Source organism: Epinephelus moara, chromosome 14 (genome assembly GCF_006386435.1).
Source record: "Epinephelus moara isolate mb chromosome 14, YSFRI_EMoa_1.0, whole genome shotgun sequence".
Lineage (NCBI taxonomy): Eukaryota > Metazoa > Chordata > Actinopteri > Perciformes > Serranidae > Epinephelus > Epinephelus moara.
The window spans coordinates 25170126-25182129 of NC_065519.1; the positions used below are offsets into that span (position 1 = coordinate 25170126).

Consider the following 12004-nt stretch of genomic DNA (forward strand, 5'->3'; position numbering starts at 1 on the left):
AATGTGTTGTGTTGTGGTCTTTGCAGCGCGTTTTTCTAATGTGTTGTGGTCTTTGCATCGCTTTTTTCAATGTGTTGTGTTGTGGTCTTTGCAGTGTGTTTTTCTAATGTGTTGTGTTGTGGTCTTTGCAGCACGTTTTTCCAGTGTGTTGTGTTGTGGTCTTTGCAGCGCGTTTTTCCAATGTGTTGTGTTGTGGTCTTTGCAGCGCGTTTTATAAATGCTGCGCACGTGTTGTCAAATTGATGAAAATGTTTTCTAAATTTGCTTGTGTTTTGTCTTTTTGCATGTGTTTTCTTAAGTTGCAGTGCTGTGACCTTTCAGGGCCACCGTACACTATGGCAGATGAAGGTTAAAGCAACACATACAACACTTGTTGAGTGGGCACTCTCCTCCTTCACACTACATGCTGTGTTACAAAGAGTAATGTATATCAGATATGTACACTCATGCTGCCTTCATCTTCAGCATCTGAGGAAAAGCACTCTTAAGGGTGCAGCCTGGCTTTCATTTGCTTCCCCAGGCAGTCACTCAAACCACAAGATTCTAGTAATAATTCGATGGAGTGAGAGGGCTGATTTAGTTTCCCACCCAGATCCAACACAAGTAGCTGTAATGGGATAAAAGGAGATGCAGAAAACCTGGATATAGGCTTTTTGAACAACCAGACTGGATCGGATTTAAGGCAGCTGTCACCTGGTGTTTGATGCTAAAGCATACAACAGAAACGACGACGGAGAGAAACACACAAGAAACAGAGAAAACATATCGACAGCAGCTGTTGAGATTGATTGATGACAGGCCAAACATGGGGAACATGTTTTCCCATTTTCAGTTGTTATACCTTCTTCGCACACTCTCCATTCTTTTTCTCAGGGGTCTGACTGCAGCCTCTTCCACTGAATCTCATCGACAAGCCAGTTTTGAAACTCCGTGAGGTGAACAGGTGTAATTTAGAATGTCGAAAGGGTTAGCACATGTGTATTTGTGTGTGAGAATCTGTGTGCTGTCAGATCGAGAGTGTGTGAGGAAGAGTGGCAGGCATAAGGGGAAAAGAGGTTGAAAGACGGGTCAGTGTTCAGTTCTATCATGAACACTCACTTGATGTAGTAAATGGAGATGACATAGAGGTATAATATGAATATTGTTTGCTGCTTATTGGATACGAACTTGGATAGCCCTCTTGTGAAAATACACCTTCAAGTGTATAATAGGCTTCGAAATTAAAATGTAGGCGCTGTTGATAAAGATGTTTGCCAATATTTGGACTTACTTCACAGCTGGGAAGCTTAACAACTCAAGATTCAGCTGAAGTTCAACACCGCTCTAAAAGCAATCCCTGACATAATTATTTCTAAAGCAAGTGGAACCACTGCCACGACAGACGCCCATCCCTACACCCACCCACCCCATCAAGATTCTACAACTTCTCTCCTCGTTCATTTCCACCAAGCTTTGAGCTGGGGGTTGCTTAGAAACAAAAGCTGGAGCACATCACAGACAGGACCAGAGTGTTTGTCTTTGCCTGGGGCCACATATACAGAGCATGGGGAGATGTGACAATCGTACAGCCTAGCAGCCACTAGCTGTGTCCCGATTCAGGGGCCTGATCCTCCAAAGTCGTATTGCTAGACTGAGTGCCGCGCAACAGGCCAACAATACAAAGGCTCTTCACAATGGGGCTGAGAAATACTGCCCTTCTAAACACACCATGAGTATCATCTGCAACACGCAGTCAGGAAGTCAGAAAATATCATGGGACCACCTCAAATATAACAGGTGGGAATGCATCATGGGTAAATACACAGTATCACATCAACAACGCCCATGAAAGAGCCACTGCGGGGTGTGCACAGTAGAAACCAGACATAAACTTTGTTGTTGTTAGCAGCCTGGACATGCTGTTAATCACAGGGTGTTACAGAAAAATAGTTCATATCTTATAATTTATTTAGATATATTTACCATTATTCTAGTGTATTCGTGTCACTTGTCCATGATGACAAAACGAACTGTAAAATGATGTCATGAAACTTTCTCACTTTACCAGGTATTTACATTTTGTTGGCTGTATGAAGACAACTACCTGATGGTTAAGTTGAAAATGTTTGACAAGGAAAGCCTGAATGCTCCACTCTCATTTAGAGCTGGATTGATCAAGTACTTGATTAAGAGATTAGTCAATTCACGGAAAATTAATTAGCGTGGAGGCTCATTCTAGACATTGGGAGCACAAAATTTGATAATCCTAGGGGTTCACCAGCTTGGCAGTTCTTGAAGCTTTTGGCCATATGTTGGGGAAGATCAAAACCTTTGCTCAAGGATTTCTTCTGGTGTCAAATTTGAATGGCCCTCTATACCAACAACACAACATAAACTGGGCTGAGGTCAAAGTCCTTCCCCAGGAGTCATTGGGCATCTGAAAAAAGACCAAGGAGGCTATCTACATCTGATTCCAAAGACCATGCAATGGTGGACCTAGCACATTCGGCATCCTAGGCAAGCTTTTTTGTACTGCGGCCAGGATGGCTTTTGCGTTTTCATTTTCTCTCACTATAATTCTGTCCAAATACACTGCACTTCACTCCGCGCGTCTCAAAAGGAGAATGAGAGCAGCCTTGTCACCGGCTGTGTTCAATCACAGCACCTCCTGTGGCAAGCTAACCTCGAGACATAATAGCCGGCCCTTTTGGTCGGGTCTGTGTGTGATAACCAGCATCAGTCTGACGTGGCAATAATCCAAGATCAGGGGGGTTAATAGTGATAGTAATAGTCAGTTTTAAATGTTGGTTTTCTTCGTCTTTTATCATATATCCAGCTGATGATCTTTGGATATGGGACTGCCATGTCAACCAAAGTGCCCCCCATTGTCCATGTCTGCCACACAGGTAGAACGTGACAAAATAAATGTCAAGATTTGTGTCTTATTAACATGTATTAGTGTTGATATGTGCCCAAGACATATAAAATAGATGCAGCTCTGAACACAACTTTGGATAGCATGTGACATCAGTGTATGATGTCCACATCAACCACTGAAAATACAAATTAGGAAGCCTCAGAACAATCCCTGGGTGTGCTCGCTGTGTCATGAGCAAAGAAGACCAATCTAATACCTAATACCTAATACACCAATCGAGTCCTCTCTCTGACATTTACATCACTGTATGTTATTACTGGCAGTTTACCTTATTGTTACCATCATTTTTTAATCATGCAGTAAAACGTAGCAAAACATGCAGTACGTGTGGATTTTGCTGTATTTATAGGTATGGATAGTAAAACTGCACAACATCTGGGTGGTCTGTCCTTTGACTGAAATCAATTAAAGTACCTGTGATATCCCTCCCACTCCTATCTCTACATCCAACGAGGCGAGCCCCCGAGGGTAACGACCGCATCGTTGCATTACACTGCTTCCTGATTGGCCTCTAATGTTTGTCCTTGAGGCCCGAGCTTTGAAAAAGTCCTGCGTGCGACGTGTATGCAAGCTGCACAACAATTACTTCGCCACGGGCTTTAAGGATCACGCTAGAACAAAGAACAGTGCGGTTTGGGTAACCTAGCCCTTCCTTTTTGCCTCTGTTCCTCATCAGAGAGATTACACAAGACTGGGGAAACACAAATTACAAAGTGTTCAATATTTGCAGGTGTGATTCAAAATCAACACACTTGCGTTAAGTGAAGTCTGTGACAGTATGTGATCCCACTGTAAATGAGGAAAAAGTGCTGCGAAGTCTCACATCATTTCGTGTTCAGAAAAGGCAGACATGGAGGATAGGTGAAGAGAATTAACATATGACAAGGCGAGACAAGGCGAAGCATGCGGCAAGGCATGCTTATGATGGATTAATGCTGTTTTGCATGAATTAACTGGGAATATACAAAACATGCTGTGAATCTGTTTCACTCGATGGTCAATTTAATACGATTTAATACCTAATTATGTTTCGCTTGTCATACTTTAATGCCGCCTGAACGTGAACAATGAGAGGTGGGTGATTTAATTGATGCTGGTTTCCTCGTTCAGCACTCTCAGCTAATGCCATGGGTTCTGTCAATCTGATAAAGGCAATAGATAATAACTCATTACCTTGAGTTATTAATTTTTGTGTATTCTCACGGAGCACAGGACATCACTCACTAAGTCCTATTGGGCTGCTTAGTGCGAAACTTGATCGCAAACAGATTAGGAGGAATGGAGGGATGCATTTGTAAACATGGGCTGTGGCTCCATTACATTTACGGGAGGGAAGGAGCAGACAAGGTCCACAGAGCTGCAGTATATGAGGATATAAAGTTAAATGGTACTGGGGCTAATGAAAGTGTTTATGAGCTCTCCCATCAGCTTGAAGAGATACTTTAGGGTCAACAGATAAGTGTGTACTGAGTCAACAGCAAAGGTCAGTATGCCTTGACCTCGACTGCTCCGGTTTCTCTTGATTCCCAACCTAACAACACTGAATTTGAATTACAAATAATTGTTTTCATCCTGATAGGGAGCTCTGAAGTCTGAGCTCTCCTAAAATTCTCTCCACAATTTTGTAATTAGTCATGGATCATCAGTAAAGTGGTATACGACCAGCCGGCACACTTGCATTTATGTTGTACCTCATCTCCTCATTTGCAGAAACTATTCACTGGGAGGTGAAACTCATAAAGTCAATGTGGCAGTGTGAAATATTCTCCACTTACTTACAGAAAAGCAAATGTCAAACATGTACATGCTCTTCGATTTAACAACCTCAAGTAATCCATGTGCAACAACCACCTTCTGTTCATGCATGATACACGCAAACTGTGCTATGTCCTGTAGAGTAGGGTTGAAACGAATTTATTTGCAACAATGTTGATTATTGATTATTGTTTAAGTCAAATATCAAGCAAAAACACACAACGTTCTCTGTTTCCAGCTTCTCCAATGTGAGGATTTAGACAAATATCCATTTTCCACAGTCATGGGCTGGTTTGGTTTGGTTTGGTTTGATTTGGCCCGTCAGCCCAGCATGGCAGGGATTTGCGTCTCAATTACAAGTCGGCTACCTGCTTGAAGGTGTGTCTTTAAATAATGATGGCTCGTCTTGAGTGATGATGTTTAAAAGCAGCGGTCTGTACCACAGGTAAAGTCCCTCGTTTTTTTGCTGTAAGTGTTTTTCCATCACACAGCATGGCAGGTAAAAGAAGTTCACCTGTTGGAGGTGAGTTGTCTGCAGAGGTGCATTAAGAGCCTGTTGCCTGCAGCTCTTCATCAAACATCTCACTATGGCTGTTTTTTGCTTTAACTTTCCTCCTTGTGGTATTAACAGACTTGTTTTAATTGAAGAAAAGCCGCTAACAAAGTTCTGCTAATTCAATAATAAAAATATAAATAAATATATTTCATTTCCTATAGATTCTTCACCATGAAAGTCACCCTTTTATCCAAAGTGAAAACAAGACGCAGGAGAGTAACTGAACTTCAAACCACAGAGATTCAGGTAGAAGCTACAAAAGCACTGAGAGCTGAACAAAGAGGGACCTTTAAAAATGCCTTTCTCTCTCGTCTTCGGCACAGAGGTGAGCTGAATCTCCCATCACACACGTTTGTTTCAGGAGGAGAAACGGGAGGTGGTCGGGGGTTGGCTGCTGTTGGCAAGATGCCACTGCACCTGCTTTGAGGTGACCCTACTCCAGAGATAGTCCATCTCTGGTGCTACTCGGCATGATAAAACTGACAAAAGAAATGCAAATCGGCACGGCATGGTTTGACTCGCCAAAAGTGACAATGGAAAAGGCCCATTAGAGTCTACAGCTCTGTGATACTGAACTGAGGCACAGAAGTTCTTTGAACATTCTCACAATGACAATGCTAACATGCTAATGTTTAGCAGGTATAACAATACTATGTTCACCATCCTAGTTAAAGTGTTAGCACGCTAACATTTACAAAATAGGGCTACACATAAAGTAAAGTGGAGGCTGATGGGAATGCTGTTAATTTTGCAGATATTTTGTCAGAGAGCAAATCAAAGAAATTGTTAGAAATTGTGACCTGATGATGGTATTAGATGAAAAGTCAGGGCCAAAGAGATTTGAATTCACCCTGATGGAAACGTGAATGTGTGTACCAAATTTCATGATGATTCATCCCACGGTTGTTGAGACATACAATAAAAAACAGCTAACTAGAAGTCCCTGGTATAGGTTGGCATTCTATAAAGACACTCTGATTGTGTAAAGACACTCTGATGACACTCTGATTTTTACTTACAATCAGAGCGTCTCGGATGTGTTTCAGATGGCCAACCTATACCATGGACTTCTACTTTAAGTAAGCTGGACAGTTATGATCATTCTTATGTGACTACTTGCTCTATCCTTGAAGAACACCTGACTTTTTACTATTACCAATACCTCGTGTCTCAATCCAGTAAAGCACAGCACTCTGTATTTTTCTTCTTTATTATCAGTTGTTGAGACATTTCAGTCAAAACTAAAACAATAAACCTGATGAAATTGAAGAAAATGTCAAGGGATCATGATTCATCCTCTGGGGACCATGAATATCTGTACCAAATTTCATGACAACCAATCCAATATTTGTTTCTATATTTCAGTCTGGACCAACATCATCCAAACGACTGACAGACAGACCAACACTGCCATCCACTGCTTAAAAAAAAGTGCAGTACATAAATGAAGTATTCTATTAACTCAAAGAAACGTTATCTCTGAACATTATCCAGGCAGCGATAACACTGTCACCACAACATAATCATAAATGCAATTTAGTATTGAGGCACGAACCAAAAAAAAAGACAAAGTCCCAACATCATAGGAAAGGCCCCACACCTACAAAACCATGATTCAACCTCTCTAAATTAGAAAAAGATGAGTATAAAGAGTGAAAGAACTCTTCTTGATCCAGACAGAAGGTCACATTCTAGCCATCAACATGATTGCTAAGTAGTGCTAAGTTGTCTGTTGGTGTTCAGCTGCTGCACCTCAGACACTGGGTAGGTAAGTGGAAGTACTGGGGAGATTTTACAAGTTTAGAAAGGTCCTCTGTGTGCCACAAGCAAATACCACAGGTTACATTACCTGTGCAGAGGTGCCTTTACGGTCGACAGTGATGGATTGTTTGGTTTTCAGAATGAACGTTAAGTGGGGCTGGCTGTCACAGTGTGCAGTGTTTTAGAGTGAACCCAAATTAAGTATCTTGTGGGCACTTCAGGTGAACTGAAAAGGCAGTGACCCTGCTGCTACAAAATGGTCATATTATAAGAATGTCACCACTGCCTGAATCATTTTGAGCTGACATACAAAACAGGTTTAATTCCACCTCCATGTGATTCTTGACGCTTAATCCAAGACCTCCTGACCACAAGTAATGCGAGTAATGCGCAAGTAAGCAACAGGGTGTATTACGTTTCAGTAAAACACATCTGATGGAGGGCCATGAGCCATGGCGTGCATCCATCATCCACGGCCCCAGAGCCCAGCTTCCTGCCTTGAAGATTAACCCAAAGTGACCTCCTCTGAGGCCGGGTGAGGAATTAATGTTTCCTGAGGGCCATATCGGACCACAGCATTGAGTAGTTACGAGGACCCTTTAGGGAAGTGGGGGCCTTTAGGGTGAGGACACAGTACACACTATTAACCCCCCTGATCTTGGATTATTGCCACGTCAGACTGATGCTGGTTATCACACACAGACCCGACCAAAAGGGCCGGCTATTATGTCTCGAGGTTAGCTTGCCACAGGAGGTGCTGTGATTGAACACAGCCTGTGACAAGGCTGCTCTCATTCTCCTTTTGAGACGCGTGGAGTGAATTCCCCGGACAAAGAAACCAAATTTGAAGCAATCACTGCAACTGCGACACTTTTGACGTGATTCACATCATCATCGGAGCTCAGTCCTAAAAAATCAACAATCCCCTGGTATTTACTGGAGGAATCTCTGAGCAACATCACCAATAAATCATTTTCTAAACAAACACTTCTCCTTGTGTGGGAAGAGAAATCATTTGTGAGCAAATCAGCCTCACTTACGGAGGATTCAAATGTTCCCTGATGGGGAGGAAAAGGTAGGGAAGGGAGCTGCCCAAATCTCACAGAAATGCAGCTTCGTCATAATTGTTGCTGAAAATAATGACAGTCCCCTCCAGCAGTTCATGCTGTGAGCATTGTTCCCCTCTCCCTTCTTTATACTCTTTGGGTGTGTGTTTCCTCTTGAAAACCAGGATGAGGGGAAGAATGAGATGTGTTTATTTTTAGCAATGAAAAGTGTGTCTCCAGCTCCAGGGCTGCACCTCCAAGGCACGCAGGCATGTCTGTCGTGAATGGGAATGAGCGGTAGATTTGTGTTGAAAGTGCTCCCTGTATTTAATAAGGGGCAAATTTTAATGATGCAAAAAAAAAAAAAGAGAGAAAATACTGTGTCTTAGAAGTTTGGAAAGCTGGCAAGACAGCTCATCAGACACAAAGTGCCATAATGACAAGAAAATTAGAGACTGCAGTCAGTTATTGGCCTGAATTATTATGTAAGGTTTAATACTGCAGGAGGCAGTTTTGTCATAGCGATAATGGGGATGTTGTTTTCTTAGCGTCATTCAATTTTCCTAGCTAAAATTTCGGTCCTCTGAGCATATGTGTGTTATGTCGCTGCAAAGTCTTAGCCCGACTGGAGGCAATGAATTCCGGGCCGGTGGGAAATCTGTCCGACTTGCTCAACTCATTTTGTGTTCACCTGAGTTGCACTGAGGTTAATAGCTAATAGAGCTGCAGATAGAGTGGTCACTGAAGTACTATATCCCCAAGTTCCCACATAGCGGATGTGCATGTACCCAAACACATCATTATTAAAAACACTGTATTTGGTACATTAGGGGTGACATTATGGCTTTTCATGAGCGGTGAGGTTTGCCTGCTGTCATTAGGAGGAGGAGGGTAGAATGGAGACGAAAAAAATAAGCCTTATTTCCTGCTGGCTGACATGCTTTCGAGAATCCAATGTCTTTTCCCAGTGCTACTGAGCCAAATATCTGGCTAAATGAAGAGGCTGCAGAGCATGATAATGTGATTTTGGTGCAAGCCCGTGAACTAGAGAGAGAAAAACACAGAGAGGTAGGGTTTGGCAGTGAAACCAGCACATCTCTGAAACAAGTAAAAAAAGAAAAAGAAAAGAGCCCCAATGTTCTGCTGTAGGATGTGTGTTGTATTCATTATCTCCCACGTCATGGTGATTCAGTGTCACTGAAAGACTTACTGTCTGTCATAGGGCACAGGGGACTGAGTCTCCCTGTTACGTAAAGGGATTGTGCTTCTCTGTGACCTCAAGCTGTTTGAGCTTATCAAGTTGTAAACAATGCACCACAATAAACTGATGAGCACTATGTCACCCAGCTACAGCCCTCCTTGTTTTATGAGCCGCTCTGCCGGTGCAGTGTCAAATGTCAATGCCGTCAATTCTGTTGAAACGAAAAGACTCGACCCTTGTGCAAAACCAGACAAAAATAAAAGAAGGCTGGCGAAAAGGAGACAAGTGATGCAGCAGGAAATGCTCAAGAGGGGGAACATTATGTGGAAATTCAGATGGGTGAAAATAGGAGTGTTCATGATTCACCCATGCTGCAGCCTGACGGCAGCCATCAGTCTTACACTCTCCTGATCCATTCTTCTGAGTGCTCTGGGACTATACATAGCTACAGTGTGCTTGCAATTCAGTAGCAAGCCAGTGCATCATCCGATATCTTTGGCCCTGTCTAACGCTTGGCTAGCCAAGCGATGCATCTACGGAGACTTCATGAATAAAAGTGTGGCAATAAACTGATTCTAATCAAAAACCAATGCAGGACTTAAATACAGAGAGTTCGAGGTGCTCTGTAATCACGAGCATCTCTACAGTGCCATCATGTTGGAGAGCGATGATTAGTTTCTTTGGGGCTCTACTCACACGAGACCCTTGATCATATAGGCCAGGGCTGACGAAAGAGAAGCAGAAGCATGATGTGAGATGATGACGTTGGTGGTTCAGCAAGGGAATTTAACAAGTCTTATTACAGTAATTGGTTCTTGTTGCTGAAAAATCTGAAGAGTTCACGCCTGACTGGGTGAAACAAACTGGAAAGAAATTCCCACCTTTGCCCCAGAGTGTGTGTGTGTGTGTGTTTTTAAAGAAGAAGGGGAACAGAGAGAAAGAGGTGGTGAAGGAGAAAGATAGTGAGAGGCTCCCAGAGGCCAGGTTTGGGGTTTAAATAAGCAGCTCTGAAAGAAGCAATGCCTGGAGGGAAAAGACCTAAGCACTGATGACCACAGCAGTGTGAGGCAGTGGACACACTCATATTAAGGAGAGGACACATGGAAGTGAAAGAGAGAAAGGTACAGTCTGTACTTAAAGGGTAACTTTGGTATTTTTCAACCTGGACCCTATTTTCCCATATTTTTGTGTCTAAGTGACTTATGGGAACAACAGTTTTTAAAATTGGTCCAGTAGTGAGCAGGAGGGCTGCAGTCAACAGGCTGTAATGTAACCACTTGGGGCATATGCACCCTCAATGTATGCTTATTTTTGCCACTGACAGGCTCAGATCGTTACTATAAGTGTCTGACAACATAATAGAAAGGTTGCCTACAAAGACAGACCTTTTTGTTGGGGAGTAAAATCCATTTCTTTAACCAGAAACAGCCCAGAAATTACTATTGCTAAACCCACCACACTACATTTAAATAAACAATAATTTAAGCGAATATAGAGCCAGCATATTTTAATCTAACTGGGTGAATTAAGGGTCTATGTCACACAAATCAAGAGTTGGTGATTGTTGGAACAGTAGAAAGACGAACCAGGGAGTTTTTTTTTTATTTTTAGTGTATTTCTGTTGACTCTCTGAATGAAGTGTGTCTTAGGATGATAAAATTAATCTTTATTTAAATGGAGTCTGACTCGCAAAAGGATCTCAGTTTTTAATCTCTGTTGGGATCCTTTCCACAATGTTGTCAAACACGTATTGTAACAATCGGAGCCTGTCAGTGACAAAACAAGCACTTTTGTGTGTGTGGACATAAACTGATGGTCTGAGATTGCAGGGCTGTTAAACAAAAGGATCTCAGTTTTTAATCTCTGTTGGGATCCTTTCCACAATGTTGTCAAACACGTATTGTAACAATCGGAGCCTGTCAGTAACAAAACAAGCACTTCTGTGTGTGTGGAATGGTCTGAACATGCTCCCAGTGGCTACATTTCAGCCTGTTTTACATCTGCCAGCTGCAGCACTCTCACTCAGTACTGGAAGAATTTAAAAAACTGTTGTTCTCATTAGTTGCTTAGACACAAAACATGGGAAAATAGGGTCCAGGTTGAAGTTACCTTTGAGTTTAAATGACACCTTTAATCAGTCTCAAAAAAACCTACTGAGCACGTCAGTGGATGTTGTACTGTTTTCTAGGTTTTGATGAAGTCATCAGTAACGAGACATTTACCTGCAATTAATGTTTAATTGCCATTTTGACTTACATAATGCAGGGGTAAAATTAAACTGCGAGAATAAGGAAAATGAGAGACAGCGAATAGGAGAAAGTGAAAGAACAGGAAAATGAGAAAGAAAGAGACAGACAGACAGACAGACAGGTAACATAACTGTGATGACTGGTGCCCCATTGTGGCACTTTCCTACCTGAATCTAAATGTTAATGGTCAATTAGAGTCGACACTGATTTTTGACCCTTTGCTCCTGTTTTACAATGTTTGAAATAAATATTTTCAGATGGGTCGTAATACTTGAATCAGGTATTCTCTGTGGGAATACTTCATCCTGCTTATTAGCTCTGTATCAATGTAATGGACTTCATCTCAAAGCCGGCACTGTTATATAAGTACTTAGTGATGTGTGAAATCAAATGCAAACGGCTAACACTATATATGTATATGTCATCTGCTGAATAAGTTATCTTTTTCTGTATCACCAGAAACCAACTGTTCCAACAAAAAGGGTCTCAGCAAAGTCAGTTGTATATAATTTCTTGACT

The 12004-nt window shown here is 42.0% G+C and overlaps 1 protein-coding gene across 1 annotated transcript in view; it reads right to left on the bottom strand.

Annotated features, from left to right (window-relative positions):
- dlgap2a (discs, large (Drosophila) homolog-associated protein 2a) overlaps nucleotides 1-12004 on the bottom strand; it is a 209739-nt gene that overhangs the window by 79845 nt on the left and 117890 nt on the right. Inside the window, exon 4 of the mRNA XM_050061182.1 lies at nucleotides 3121-3141. Coding sequence (XP_049917139.1) covers nucleotides 3121-3141 — 21 coding nt within the window. The remainder of the gene's footprint in view (nucleotides 1-3120; nucleotides 3142-12004) is intronic.